The sequence below is a fragment of the Elgaria multicarinata genome, chromosome 4 (genome assembly GCF_023053635.1).
Source record: "Elgaria multicarinata webbii isolate HBS135686 ecotype San Diego chromosome 4, rElgMul1.1.pri, whole genome shotgun sequence".
NCBI lineage: Eukaryota > Metazoa > Chordata > Lepidosauria > Squamata > Anguidae > Elgaria > Elgaria multicarinata.
The window spans coordinates 60,570,977-60,586,372 of record NC_086174.1 but is presented as its reverse complement, the minus strand read 5'-3'; the positions used below and the strand labels follow the sequence as shown (position 1 = coordinate 60,586,372).

Sequence of the window (15,396 nt, the reverse complement as noted above, 5' to 3'; positions counted from 1 at the left end):
TTCCCTTTAGCGAATTCTCTTTTTCTATCTGGAAAACCCTCTCTCATGTGGTTCGGGAGGCAGAAAATGTAACATCCTTTAAATGCCTCCTGAAAACATATCTTTTCACAAAGGCTCTCCCTGGACTGTAACTTATTTGGCTTTATATGGCATTTTTAACTTTTAAAATTTATTTATTTATTTACAATATTTATATACTGCTACCCATTGAAAATTTCAGAGTGGAGTACAAGATAAAATAAAAACAGAATTAAACACTTTAAAATAGATTTTAAAAGAAGCAAAAATGTTATATTTATTGTTATATTTGTTATATTTTATAACAAATATAACAATAAATTAAAAATGTTATATTTGTTGTATTTTATGGTTTTAATTGTGAATTGCCCAGACAGTGTCAGATATTGGGCAGTATAAAAATGTAATTAAAAGTAAATAAATAGGGCTCTAGAACAAGTGTGGGGAACCCATGGACTGCATGCATGAAGGTGCCCTGACTCCCTCCCTGCCATCACCTGATTCTGGTGGGAAACAGACAACCTGTTATCCAGCAGCGATCCTAATCTAGGCAGGATCTCACTACTGCTTTAAAGCGCTAAAAACTGTTATAAAGCGCTTTAAAGCAGTAGTGTAGATCCGGCCCTAGATGCTCAAGTGGGTCTAGAATAAAGGGGACTTGTTCCTAATACAGCATCACTGTTGGCATGGACTCTTTCTAGACTGAAGGGTTATCCCGGGAAAATGGAGGGATTGTCCCTGCCTGCTCCTGGGATCCCCTGTGTGTCATTTGGATGTACAAGAACGATCCTGGGGAAAAAGGCAGGTGTAGAAATGGCCATAGTCTCTTTGAGGATGCATTGGGTTTTTTCTCCTTCATATTATATATTTTCATGTATTTCATCCCCCTCAACCCAATATTGGATATGAATGACAAAGCTTTGTACATATATGCTTATGAAGTACCATAGAATTATTAATTAATTAATTTATATGGTGATCTTCTTACAGAGAGCTCAAGGCAAAATATATAGGATTCCCCAGTGGTATCTCATCGAAGCAGTGGCCAGACCCTGACCTGCTGCATCATGTGCCTTCAGAACCTGCCTTGCGCCAGTGATGCTGAACAAATCACTATATTTGGGGGGCATCGATTGGCAGTGGATCTCTGGCAGCCCTGTCTTTGTTTCCAGCAGTTTCAAAGTGGTAGTGTCGTGCTTGAATTCAGTGGAAGCACTGGAAGGAGAAAAATGAATTGGAGAAAATTAATTATGGGATAAATACCTCTAAAATATTGCAAGCCAACTCTTTTCCCAGGTGCACTTTCCTACTGAAGTCCCACAAGTTGAATTTCCTTAGATATGTACAAGTCAGCAAGATAAAATGAGCACAGAAGTTTAAAACCACCACCACCAAAAACAGTTTAACTGGCTTGCTTAAACCAGAGCTAATTACAGCAGATGCTATCTTCTGGGAATAGGAAATTTGCTAGAAGGATCTTTCCTCTAGTTAAAGTAATCTGAATAACAGGAAGCCACTTGCCAGCTGGTGTTCCTCCTGTTTCAAATGTGTCCAGTGTCATTGCCTTTCGAATGTGCACTTGACTACTGTAGTATGCCATAAGGACATGGTTCAAAGGAGCCCAAACGACAGAAGCAAAGGATTTTTCAGTCTATCATAAAGTGATAGACTGTTCTATTTCACAGTCACTGAGAAAGTATTGCTATGTTGTTTTATTTCTTTGCTCTCTGTGTGTGTTTGTGAGTTTTAAAAAATTGAACTGGTATTATTTCAGCCTTTAGAACATCGCTTGTGTACTGACCTGTAACAAGACTGCATATACCTTTGAAAGATAAATATTAATACTCAGTTTGTTCTGTGACTGACTTGGTGTAGTTCAGTGATCTCTGAACTGGAACTTTAGCTTCATTGGGCAGTCTTATGTTTGAGGACTTAGCAAATATATATTTGAAGAAAATTCTGTAAAGTCAACCTTCAGCTCCCCTTGGCCTTTCCTTGCCCTAAGGTGGAACATCTATCTTGCCCAATGGGTTGTACCAGGTAAGCCAGCAAACCTCTTAATGGCTTTTGGCAAAGTCTGAGCCAACGTGGTGTATTGGCTAAAGTATTGGACTGGGAGTCAGGAGATCTGGGTTCTAGCCCTCACCCAGCCATGGAAACCCACTGGGTGACTTTGGGCCAGTCACAGACTCTCAGCCCAATCTACCTCACAGGATTGTTGTTGTGAGGATAAAATGGAGAGGATGATTATTATTATTATTATTAATTTATTTATATAGCACCATCAATGTACATGGTGCTGACTATGTAAACTGCCAGCTGTTTACTGTTCCTTGCTGATGTTTGGCCCAAACTGGCAAGGAAAAGGCAAGGCTGGAGACTGTAGTGGTAACTGGAACAGTTAGAGGAAGGTGTTGCACAGTGCCTCAGCTTTGATGGGGCTCTCCAGGGAGAAGAGGGGTGAGTTGGGGTGATGGGATCTAGAATTATGAGGAAGAACTGGGATTAATAATGGCTGGTAATTTATATGTCTGGGGTTTGAGGCTTTTGGGGTTGGCTGGGGGCCAAGCTCTAGAAAAATCTCACTGTGGTTGGGAAAGACATCTGCCTGGAGAGATGCTGATATTCATAACCTTCCATACTGGGGTAGGTGAATGAATGATCTGATTAAGTTTTAGGCAGATTCATGTTCATATCTTTAGAGAGCTGGGCCCTAAAATGGTGGCAAGGGGACACACTTGAGGAAGCTGAATTATGTATTCCTTATGAGTTGGGGCAGGATGATACAGTTTGTAAAGGCATGCAAGGTCAAAAAAGTGTATGGAGCACACGTAGAATATAAAGCTGCATGATCTACAATAATGAATTACACATGGTCATGCATTTAAATTATTTGTAAAATATCAATAGTGAGCTCAGCATAGTATGATATACATGCCCACGTGTATATTTTGAGAATAAGCTATTATTTATTTATTTAATTATTTATTTATTTATATAGCACCATCGGTGTACATGGTGCTCTTTTCACATCTTTTTGAAAACCATTCCAGGGCTCTGCATCTTTTAATTACACTTTTGTGCCTCCTGTTGCATTGAAGCTAATATCATACTTTATACACAATAGATAATGTGGATAATCCTGAGATTTATGTTTAAAAAATGTCAACAAAATCATTAAAGAGGTTTCAGTCTTTAAGTCCTTAAGTCCATCTCTTAAACACACACACACACACATCTCAGATACACATTTTGCCAACTGGCATCTGTTGTATCTAGGCTGAGATGCCATCAGAACAAGGTTGCTATCCAGACTATTTAAAACCACCCTGGCTGGTTCTTTGCCTGCTAGCTACATTGTTCAGTCTATATTCCTGATCTAGATTCAGCGCTAGATGTGGAGCAACTTTAAATGCGCAAGAATTTAAATACATCAACAAATGTGGGACAAATGAACAGTGGACAGAACTGGGGAAGTTAGAAGAATATGGTGAGAAACATGGCAGAATCCATCAAGGAAACTTCCACAAAAGCCTTATTGAATGGAATGGGAGAATATATGGGTCACATAAACTTGTGTTGTTCTGTTTGTCAGCTACTTATTTTCTGCTTCTCAACAGAATTCTTTGCTCAAAACCAAGCCAGCGTATATTTTTGCAGGTCAGTCATTTGTTTCAGAGGCTGCTGACTTAAGAGACAAAATATTTTCATGATCATTTTGTCTTTTTATTTATTGTAGAGGCTCAGTATTGCTTGCTACCTGCAGGCTCTTTTCGCAAAAAAAAGGTTGCAAAGAGGCCGGGATACATGAGAACAGAGGTGCTGCGACAGATTGAATTTCGGCCTTCTGCTGGCTGTGAACCATTCAGCCGAAAGGGGCTTGAACATCATGGTGAAACGCACTACAGAGATTTTAAGAACTGCTCTCAGAAGAGTCAATGCAAAACTGAGTTGCGATTGTTCCATTGTAACTCATGTATAAACAGCGCCCCAGTCTCTCCAAATGTGGCAACTGGATCACCCCCCGCTGGAAATACAGGAGAAAGTCTCAGATGCCTGGCTGATCTCAGAATGCAGCAATCAGAAAATCTAATCCTTCCTGTTTGTCCTGTGGTTGCTATCCAGAAAGGCGATGTCTCACCTTCATACAGCTCATATTCACGGCAGAAGAATTTGCTATACCCTGTGAAAGAGACAACTCATAGTAGGGGATCACAGGAGAAGGAAAGAATGTGTGCTTTGGGTCAAAAGGAAGTGAACAACAGCCAGGAATATGAAACCAAAGAAATTGCATGTAATTCTTCCAGTCCTCAAGATGGCTTTCATTCAAGTTTTAGCTTCATACAACTATCACTAAATTCAACTTTGGAAACAAATGACATTGGAGGCCCATCAGATTGTATTGAGCCTAAAGAAGTTCCACAAATTTGTGGAGTAGGAAAAGCAGAAAATGTTACTTTGAATGTTCCTGGGCAGGGACAAAGAACTTCTGAGCAAGAACCGTGGGCTTCATCCAACTGTATGTGTGACGAAGATTGCAAGTGCCCAAGGGAGTCTACAGAGGGTGATATATGGCAGGATTATGAGACGCTCTCATTTTTACATGCAAATGCTGCATTTTCCTGTTCCACTGATTCTTTGGATGCAGCATCTGCTGGTTCTTCCGTGACTTCAGGCTATGAAAGTAGTAACACTGTTAATGATCTCAGCTGGGATTCTTTGATGAAGAAATATGAGCCAGTGCTACAGGAGTGCTTACTGGGCAACCAAAATATAATCAAGGTTGGTGATTGCTTCATGCCTGTTTTGTGCTGTTGGGTTTTAAGCCAATCAATCCATAATGCAAGAGAAGAAGCAGTCAACATAACACTGATTTGTGGCATTTCTACCATGGATTAGAAAATACAGTTATGAAAATGTGGCTGGTTAGGTATAATCAACCTGCTCCATCGCTATCCTGTTACTGTCTTTTTGGACTCTTAGGGTTCATCTACACCAAGCAGGATATTCCACTGTGAAAGCGGTATGAAAGTGGTATATAAAAGGCAGGAGCCACACTGTTGCTTTATAGCAGTATTGAAATGCACTGCAGGATCTACACTACTGCATTATAGTGGTACTGAAGTGTGCTAGCATCTACACAAAGTAGGATATTCCACTATGAAAGTGACATGAAAGCAGTATATGGTATGTGTCAATGGGCTGAAAAGTTGTCAGGGCACTTCAGTACCACTATAAAGCAGTAGTGTAGATCCTGCAGTGCACTTCAATACTGCTATAAAGTAGTAGTGTGGCTCCTGCCTTTTATATACCGCTTTCGTAGTGGAATATCCTACTTGGTGTGGATGAGGCTCCAAGCACATATTCTCCTGTCTTCTATATATCCCTCTTCTGCCCTCTATGCTGTTTTTTCTCCCCTCACTCTTTTCCCTCATAACTTCCTCCAAGGCTCTTCTATTCCACTTTCTCTGGCCTTTTCCCTCTGGTCCTTACTTCTTAGCTCATTGGTTATGCTTGATGCTTTTAGCCCCATTTAAAAATAAGGAAGTATTACTACTATTTGAGTTCACATTTCTTGGTTGAAGCATGAATGGTTTGAGATGGATAGCACAATGTTTTCAGATGTGAGTGGACATTGTCACACATATAAAACATGAAACTTGTCTAATTTTAAGAGTTTGGCATATGCTCTTCTAATGTATTATATCTTTATGCTTCTACTCTTCTGCTTTTGAAAACTATGTGAGTATTGTAGAATACGTAAATATCAGAAATGTGTGAAGGAAATGTGGTGAAACTGATACATTTGAACTGTTATGACTATATATATGTGATTTTATACTGTAAATATGTAAGGCCTTCCCCAACCTGGTGCCCTCCAGAGGTTTTGAACTACAACTTCCAGCATCCCTTGCCATTGGGCATGTGAGCTGGAGTGGATTGGAGCTGAAGTCCAAAAGGTCTGGAGGGCAACAGCTTGGTTCAGGCTGCTTTAAATACTTAAGTACATAGGAATATTATTAATTGTCTTTTAATTAATGCAGATAAAATCTTTAATAAGAAAGCTTCAGAGGCTTCAAGAGAAGGCAGTAGCTGATGATGACTATGAGAGAGGTGAGTTTTTCCTTTCTATTACAGGAATATCTTTTGACAATGGTTTGCTGCTGTAGTTTTGTAGCGATGACGAAGTCTCAATCACTCACCCCTCTATCCAGGGTCCTAGAGTTGGTTGCAATACATTCTTATCCTCATAACAGCTCTGTGAAGTAGGTTGGAGAGAGAGAGAGAGCGCAAGAGAGAGAGAGAGAGCGAGCCGCTTGCTCAAGGTCACCTAGCTGAGCTTTATGACTGAGTGGGAATTTGAATCTCAATCTTCCATGCCCCCAGAGGAAAGAAGATTAATAGCATGAGAGAAAGTAGTTATATGCTTTACTACATAGGGCTAATGACATGTGACATGCAAACATGTGGAGTGGAGTCTTTATTATTGTTGTTGTTGTTATTGTTGTTGTTATGAAAGCAAGGCGTTTTGGGGAGAGGGGAATTTAGAGCTGAGAAATGGCACAGGAGAAAGAATGCTTTACTCTTTCCCTGCCAATGACTTATTTGCTTCAATTGCTCCCTCCAAAGTGGCTGTTCTCTCTCTCTCTTTAAAAAGAAAAGGACTCATAGTGACTCTATGCCACCTGCCATTTTGCCAGGGCTTGTCATATCATGCAAACCCGACGAGGGTGGGTTGTTGGCATGGTTAACAAACCACCCACAGCCCTAAAACAGGCCATGGTTTGTGGGTGGTTTGTTAACCATGCCAACAATTGACCCTCGCAAGGTTTGGATGACATGACGACCCCGCAGCTTGCATATGCAAAATGGCATGCGGCACAGATCCCCCGTGGGTGAATTCACCCACTGTGGCTTACCATGTCATGTGAACCAGGTCATTGTGCGTGTTTGTTTTCCTCTTTTATACCTAGTCACTACAGGAGAGCCAAAATGCAGGACGAAAGAATATGGGGTCTCGGTGCTGAACCATATTCTATACTTTGGCAAACACATTTAAGATCACTTAGTTTTTCATTAGTTTCTAATTAGCATCTTTTAGCCATACTCATAATCCAGATAGCTGAATAATGAGAAGTTGAAAAAGGGTAGATCCCCCTTTTCCCATGCCCTTTAAATGCATAATAGTGGGTGAAGGTGGGATTTTAATCTGTGGCATCTGCCTGTTCTGCTAATATTACACTATTGTGCTTTGGCATGAGTGGCTATTTCATTCATGCTGTGTTAGGTCATCAACCGGTTCCATGGACAATTGTCTCCTGAGACGATCATATTCTGAGAGAATGCCATTTGTGTAAGTTTTGAAAGGCAGTGGTTTGCACTTAGGAGTCTTACTTGTGCCTAAAGATCCATGAAAATGTTGGATCTTATAACTATTGCATGTGTCACTGCTAGAGGGAACATTGTGAAATTTAGAGCTAACTTTGGAGTTTCAATCCTGTGTCTTCAGGATTGACAAATGTATCATAGTTCTGATTTTACATGTTCATGTATCATCTTGTCGGAATGCAGGTCAGGAGGCAGATTTAATGGTGCAGAAGCAACATTATTTAGTTCTTCCTAACTTTTTACTGCTTGACCTACTTCTTTCTCAATCTTCTCTTCACCTGATGCTATTCTCAGGCAGGTTTTGGGGGACTGCTTTTTATTATTTTGTGTCATATGAGCAGACTTCTCAAGATCTTTTGTGAAATCCATATTGTTCATCTCAAGGGAAAGCTTATGATCTTGAAAGCTGAGAACAGCAAGAAGGATTAGTTTCCTGACCTTCCTTTCCCTTTGCTGTCATATCAGTTTCAACTTTCTTTGCAGAAGCTACTTTGTAGTTTGGTGGAAATAGCAAAGTTGCACCTGGTGGAAAGTTAGTTTTTTAAACTCAATAAAGTGTGTAAGGACTTGTAACCAACGTTTTTGGCACAATATTGGATTATCCGTAAAGATAATTTTATGATGAGAAGAATAGGTCACATGATGGGGTAGGGCAGAAATGGAACAGGGAACTTGCAGTCCTCATAGGACACAGGGAACATATTGGAGCATATTTTGGAGCGTTTTTATAGGTGCAGGGGCCTAAAAGAAACCACCAACATAATGAGGTAAAGGCCCTCATTTAGACAACATGCTAAACCATGCTGCTTAACCACAAAATAGTTAATGGAACCATTTTGTGGTTAAGCAGCATGGTTTAGCGTGTTGTCTGAACGGGGCCAATGTAAGGTACATTAATGTACGTTATAAAATAGATACTGATTTAGAACATACTGTTTTCTCCTTATTAATTTCCTGTGTAGAACATCGTCTAAGATGTTGTGATAGAACTTCATTGCAAGTGAACAGTGTTTTCACTGTGATCCATTGTGGTTTTGTTGTGTAATGTCACACACCCTATACTTCCTATCCATGCATTGAACCATGTCATACTGTTTGGTCTCTTCAACCCCTTTTCCCTTTATAGCTATGAATGAAATATTGATGAAATAGAAATATGGATGAAATAGAAACCAAAGGCACAGTTACAAGATCGGGGATACTTGGCTCAGCAATACTACAAACAAGAAGGATCTTGGAATTGTTGTAGATTGCAAGCTGAATATGAGCCAACAGTGCGATGTGGCTGCAAGAAAGGCAAATGCTATTTTGGGCTGCATTAATAGAAGTATAGCTTCCAAATCGCGTGAGGTACTGGGTCCTCTCTATTCGGCCCTGGTTAGGCCTCATCTTGCGTATTGCATCCAGTTCTGGGCACCACACTTCAAGAAGGATGCAGACAAGCTGAAGCGTGTTCAGAGGAGGGCAACCACGATGGTCAGGGGTCTGGAAACAAAGCCCTATAAGGAGAGACTGAAAGAACTGGGCATGTTTAGCCTGGAGAAGAGAAGATTGAGGGAAGACGTGATAGCAATCTTCAAATACTTAAAAGGTTGTCACACAGAGGAGGGCCAGGATCTCTTCGCGATCCTCCTAGAGTGCAGGACACGGAATAATGGGCTCAAGTTAAGGAAGCCAGTTTCCAGCTGGACATCAGGAAAAACTTCCTGACTGTTAGAGCAGTACGACAATGGAATCAGTTACCTAGGGAGGTTGTGGGCTCTCCCACACTAGAGGCATTCAAGAGGCAGCTGGACATAAATTGCTTAGGGACAGAGTACAGATGGAGACCAGGTAGCCTGTAACCTGTTTTATGGAAATTATGTCTCCTCAGGATGAGTTCTTATTACTATGTCTGAAATGCTACATTGCATAGGGTGGGCTGGTCCCCTTGTAGCACAATTAGCTACAATTATAGCTAATTATACACAATTATAAGTAAACAAGGTGTACTTGGGAGTGATGTTGCCAAGTGATGTGGTTGTGTTGACACTTGGCAACAGTTGCCAAGATTAGTGAACTGAAGTAATTTCCCCCCAATTATTCTTCTAGAAAAACATAGGTATTGTAAAGCAGCAATCTGCCTCTGATGAGGGGCCTATCCATATCTGACTGCCTAGTGACTTGCAAGTCAAACTAGGACTATGTCTTCAGGTTAATTGGGTGGGTTCACATGACATGACACCCCGCCCTGAAAATAAGCTATGCAGTGTGGGTTATTTTTGGAACAACCGACAGTGTTCCTGACAGACAATTGGGTTTACCGTGAATTGTTCTCCCCCTCCTCCCCCCACACTCCTCCATCCAGTATCCCAGGATCCTGCATGGCAGAACCTGCCTTGTCTGCCTGTCACATCCAGTCCCCTACTGCCTGCTCCGTTCACAACCCCATTTTCATTCCCCAGTTTAACAAAGAATTGGCCCTGAGATTTGCATGATAGGCCTCAGGAATTTGCACAAATATGTTCATTTTTTTTGTCAGTCTTTTGCAGTTGCAGAAGTGTACACTTACATCTGTCATATATATACATCTATCTATCTATCCATCTATCTATCTATCTATCTATCTATCTATCTATCATCTATCTATCTATCTATCTATCTATCTCCTTGCCTTGTCAGTGCCCTTGCATGTTTCATTTGTCAAAGGGAACAAAATTTAGTATGAAAATATTTATGTTATGCAATAATTAAATAAATATGAAAAATACAAGGAAATTGACAAGATGATATTGCATATGGACTAATTGGACAGCCATTGACAATGACAGGTCAAGGAAAGGGGCCACAATCTCCTACTTATCAAGGATATATCCAGCGTTTTAAGCATTGAACTGACACTTGTGGTTGTCCTGCTTCTATTCTACAGTTCCTTGAGCCTCCAGCAAGTGCTCATAAGAGAGATCTAAGAACCACCCCTTTTTGTGGCTCCCATTTGGAGCAGTTAGTGCCACGATAAGCGGACATCATGCAGTAAGAGAGAACATTCTGTTTGTTAATGCAGTTGTATTATAGTATACTGCTGGTTTACAGTGCAATCCTTTGCATGCCTACTCAGAAATTAGCCCCATTGAGTTCAGTGGAACTTATTACCAGGTCAGACTGTGTAGAGAATTGCAGCTTTAGTATGATTAATTCTGGCAACTGGAAACCTCTATGTCAGTATTTGATTAAGGAAGGAAAGCCAGGTCAAAAGAAGGGTTAGATGTATTAGTATAATCATTTATGATATGCTGAATTAGGACAATTAATTGCATTAGATATAATTATTACTGTGTATAATTTATAATAATTTATCTGTGTGATAAATCTGATTTCATATAAAACAATTCTCCTTTTTAGAAGTGAAATTTTAAAATAACTGATAACTGATGATCTCTTCTTTAACACTAGACCCAGTTCAGGCCATATCTATTTGATTTTGTATTCAATGGCTAATTATTAGAAGAGCTGATGTATTAGTATTCATGGTGCCTTAATTTAAGATTTACTTATTTTTAGCCATATCATGGGGAATAATTCTTGCCTGGAAATAGGGTCTTATTCTTTATAACTGATGTACGAATGGAAATCTCTCTGGGTAATGTGGTTATTTTCATTATCCCCTCAATTCCCCAGATAATCCTGACATATTGAATATTGGACCTTCATGTATATGGATAACTCCCTAATCCAGATTCATTGTCTCTCAAAGGTATAAAGTCACAGATCTAACCCTGGTTTTCTTGAGAAGCATAAATTAAAATTAAACCAATGAGATTGTTTTTACCTGGACAACACTGGGGAGACCCTTTCAGGGTTCTCAGCCTGTTAGAGGTGTTTGTATTTGTATTTGAAGGGACTGTTTAATTATTAACCTTTCTGGAAGAGGTTTTTACAGGATAATGGATTTGGGAAGTTGTTAATACTGACTGCTTAGAGATTCTGCTTCTTAGCAACAGAGCATTAAATACATTCTGATGGATTTGTATTACTGTTTCTAATTAGCAAGCTGGAATCTCCTTGGTATTATATGGCTTGATAAGTATTTTCCTGGACAGTAAAGGTATGCTTCATTATTGTGGATTTGGGGTGACATTTCTCCCTGAGTCACATTATATTCATTCTGGGGTTTATGCTGTCATACAATTCCTAGGGTATTTCTGCTGTAACAAAAGGCAATGAATTTAGTTTTATTCTTTCCCTCTTCTCCCATCATTGTCCCTAGCTCCTTGGTAAGTTTAATGGAGATTTGTTTTCTCTGCTATTACTGATGTATTGGTAATAAGATCCCATGGTAATGAATGATTAATTGATTGCAGCTGATGTAAATTGAAGTAGTTCCCCAAGTAACATTGATGGAACAGTGAAAGCTCCACATGATAATAGGGAACTGACTTGTTTTGGTGACATCAGTTGCCTGACCTGTAATGGGGTGAGTTGGGTAGATAACATTAGGCCTGTGAGCCATGAAGGCTTTTTTCTAGCCTGCACAATCCCATAATCATGAGTGAATTTGTATTTTTTAAATGAAGTGCAAACTATTCTCTTATGTTTGGTGTAAAAACCTAGCAGGTACACTGGTCAAGGACCATCACTTAGTGGAAAAAATAGATATGGACTGTGTCAGCTTTTTGTGCTATTGTGCTATTTTTATTCACTTTTTTGCAAAATGGAGCTGATGAAGCCATAGAAAGAAATACAGATCCAGTTCATGGGTTTTTGAAAGTGCAGCAGGAGTAAGCATGTATTTTGCTTCCCATGTGCTTGCCTGCTTCTGCTCTGCTAAACAACCCAGGGACTCTCTTTCCTCAGATTGTTTACGTGACATCCAAACCTGGAACTCTGGGTTGTTGGGGGATGAGCAATCCAGTTTCAACCTATGGTTCTGGGTTCGGACCTCGTGTAAACAACTTAGTGATGGGGCATCTCTGGGTTGTTTATGAATGGAAGCTTGTGTGTGGGGCAGGGGGACTAGCTCCTACTGCACTTTCAACAACCCATGGTTTGTTAACCATGGGTTGGTAGCAACGTGTGAACTGGGTCCTAGAAAAATTGCAGTAGTTTAAGGTCAGCCCTTTGTTTTGTCTAAAATAATGAGCTGGAACAGTTAATTTAGGATGTAATACATGGCCTTGCAAGCACACTGAAGTGATGCATTGCATCCTTACTAAACGATCACAGGTTAATTGGATTTTATAGGAAATGTACATTGTCAGGAGCTTCACAAGAGTGATAATTCCTGCTTGCTCCTTGCTTCTTTAACTACAGTCCTTTCTTATGACTTCAGTAATGTTTGGTACACTGTGCACAATATGAGTTAAACACCAATTAAATGGGCTACCTAGTGGTGACAGATGAATAGTATCCTCATTTGGGTATCAGTCATCATAGCCCTAACTATCTTGCCTACCACTGACCACAAATCACCATACATGCAATATATTGGCAGTGGTTTTGTAGTGGGGAGATACCTGTGCTTTATTCACTCCTGAATGGTGTTATATTTCTTATTGATTGAATTGATATGAATGCTATGAATATTAATAACACTTAAGGTGGGCTTATATAGTCATCAAATTTGAATTATTTTAATACCAATTTGGCAGATTAGGCAACAGTAATTCTCTAACTGATGTATTTTAAATCAATATAAATGGTCTTATTTTCAATAAACACACATACTCCATATTGCCACAGACTTTGTCTTGGCAAGCTTAGTTGAAATGAATGGGAATTGCACATGGTGAATGGTACTTCTCAATTCATTACTACTAATACGTATAACAACGGCAAATGTTTTCCTTTTTTATTTTTTTTAAAGCATTTTTATAGCGCCGCCTCACCATTTCTGGCATCGAGGCGCTTTACAATAACATATAAAACAATTCCATTAAAACCCTCAACCCACATTAAGACAATTCCATTAAAACCCTCACCCTCAAACCATTAAAAGCCCTCAACCCCAATTTAAACCACCCCCTCCCCAAACTCTTGTGAAAATTGATATTCCGGTCCGGAAGCTTCAGCTGGTACAAAACAGGGCAGCCCATTTACTAACAGGGATTGGCCGGCGAGATCACATTATGCCAGTCCTTTTACAATTTCATTGGGTGCCGATTCAAAGTGCTGGTATTGACATTTAAAGCCCTAAACGGTTTGGGGCCAGGTTATTTGAAGGAACGCCTCCTCCCATATGTACCTGCCCTGACCTTAAGATCATCTACAGGGGCCCTTCTCCGTGAGCCCCTGCCAAAGGAAGTGAGGCAGGTGGCTACTAGGAGGAGGGCTTTCTCCGCTGTGGCACCCCGGTTGTGGAACGAGCTCCCCAGAGAGGTCCGCCTGGTGCCTACACTGTACTCCTTTCGTCGCCAGCTGAAGACCTTTTTATTCTCTCAGTATTTTAACATTTAATTTTAACTTAAATTTAAATTTTACTGTTTTAACGCTGCATTTTAATTTTATATCAATTTTGCTGCGTGGTTTTTATCCTGATTGTGCTTTTTGTACTGTATTTTGTATTTGTGCTTTTAACCTGTTGGTTGTTTTATGATGGTTTTAATTTTTGTGAACCGCCCAGAGCGCTTCGGCTATTGGGCGGTATAAAAATGTAATAAATAAATAAATAAATAAATACACCTTCAAAGGCGTTTGAAGCAATTGAGAGTGGGAGCCTGTCTAATCTCCAGGGGCACATTATTCCATAACCGTGGGCCAGCCATTGAAAAATCCCTGGCCCCCGCACATTCCAAGTTGTAGCGGGGACCCTCAGGGCACCCTGCTCCTGAGAGCGAGTCTGCCAATGGTGAGACACAGGAGAGAGGAGAGTGCTCAGGTATCCAGGACCCAAGCAATGCAAGGCTTTATACATGGTCAACAAGACCTTGTAGCGCACCCTAGCAGCCACCGGCAGCCAATGGAGCTCTTGAAAGTAGATATATGTTTTCCTATGCAGATTATCCCCGACCCCACCCCCACTTCATGGTATATGTGGTTAATTGCAATTTGGAGGAAATGGATTTTTTCCACCCTTTGCTTTAATTTTAAATATATGTTTTAGGATTTATTCTACAGTTTATTACCTAATTTACAGTCTACGTGATGTCTCATTTGTCTTTGTATTTACTTGCAATCTCCTCTTGATGGCCACATTACCATACATTTCCTAGCAGGTAGAATGCTATGGGAAAGTGAAAACAACACTTTGCCTTGCGTAGCATAGAAGAAATTTTTTTTGTGTTGTCCAAGGATGTTGGAATGTTGTCACGGCTCATTATTCATGACATAACTTGACAGCTCCAAGGTTAAATTCACTGCTGAAATTTCCTTTTCCTTTTTTAAGTAGGATATCTGTGGAAGGTAGATGTAGGAGATATCTGTGGGAGGTAGTTTGTAGCAACTTGGATGTTTGTATAGGATGTTTGGAGGGCATAAACACTTCAAGATTATTTTATTTTGGGAGAAAATGTAGGAAGAAATCAGCAATGGAACTAAATGAGTTAGGATTTTTATGCATCTGACCCATGGATTCCGCAGCAGACAGGCTTTTCCCCTGTTAGGTGGAGTCCGTTTTCCTAACCTTTGTGAATTTTGCATAAATTTTGTTGTGGAAGTAGACAATAATAATAATAATAATAAAAAATTAAAGGGCAAAAAATGTACATTTCCCCCATTGGCTAAAGTGTGAAAATGCACATTTTGGGGACATTTGCACAGCTTAGGGGAATTTGTGCATTTGCGCACATGTGAATTTGTGCAAATTCATATTTTGCACAAATGCTGGGAAGCATAGTCCATTTATTTACAAAGTAACAAAACAAAGGAGCGTTCCAAACAGGCCAAAAAATGCAAAATAAAGTCTGGAGTTTTTTGGGGGTTGTGGGGTTGGGTTGCACAGCCCAAATATTTTGTACTATTGAGTTTCTTCTATCTCTTTTTTTACCTTTTTAGATAAGAGATATGCCTAATGAA

At 39.9% G+C, this 15,396-nt stretch overlaps 1 protein-coding gene across 1 annotated transcript in view; it reads left to right on the top strand.

The window, feature by feature from the left end:
* DISC1 (DISC1 scaffold protein) overlaps nucleotides 1-15,396 on the top strand; it is a 187,661-nt gene that overhangs the window by 12,459 nt on the left and 159,806 nt on the right. Inside the window, 2 exon segments of the mRNA XM_063124382.1 lie at nucleotides 3,758-4,800; nucleotides 6,063-6,132. Coding sequence (XP_062980452.1) covers nucleotides 3,758-4,800; nucleotides 6,063-6,132 — 1,113 coding nt within the window.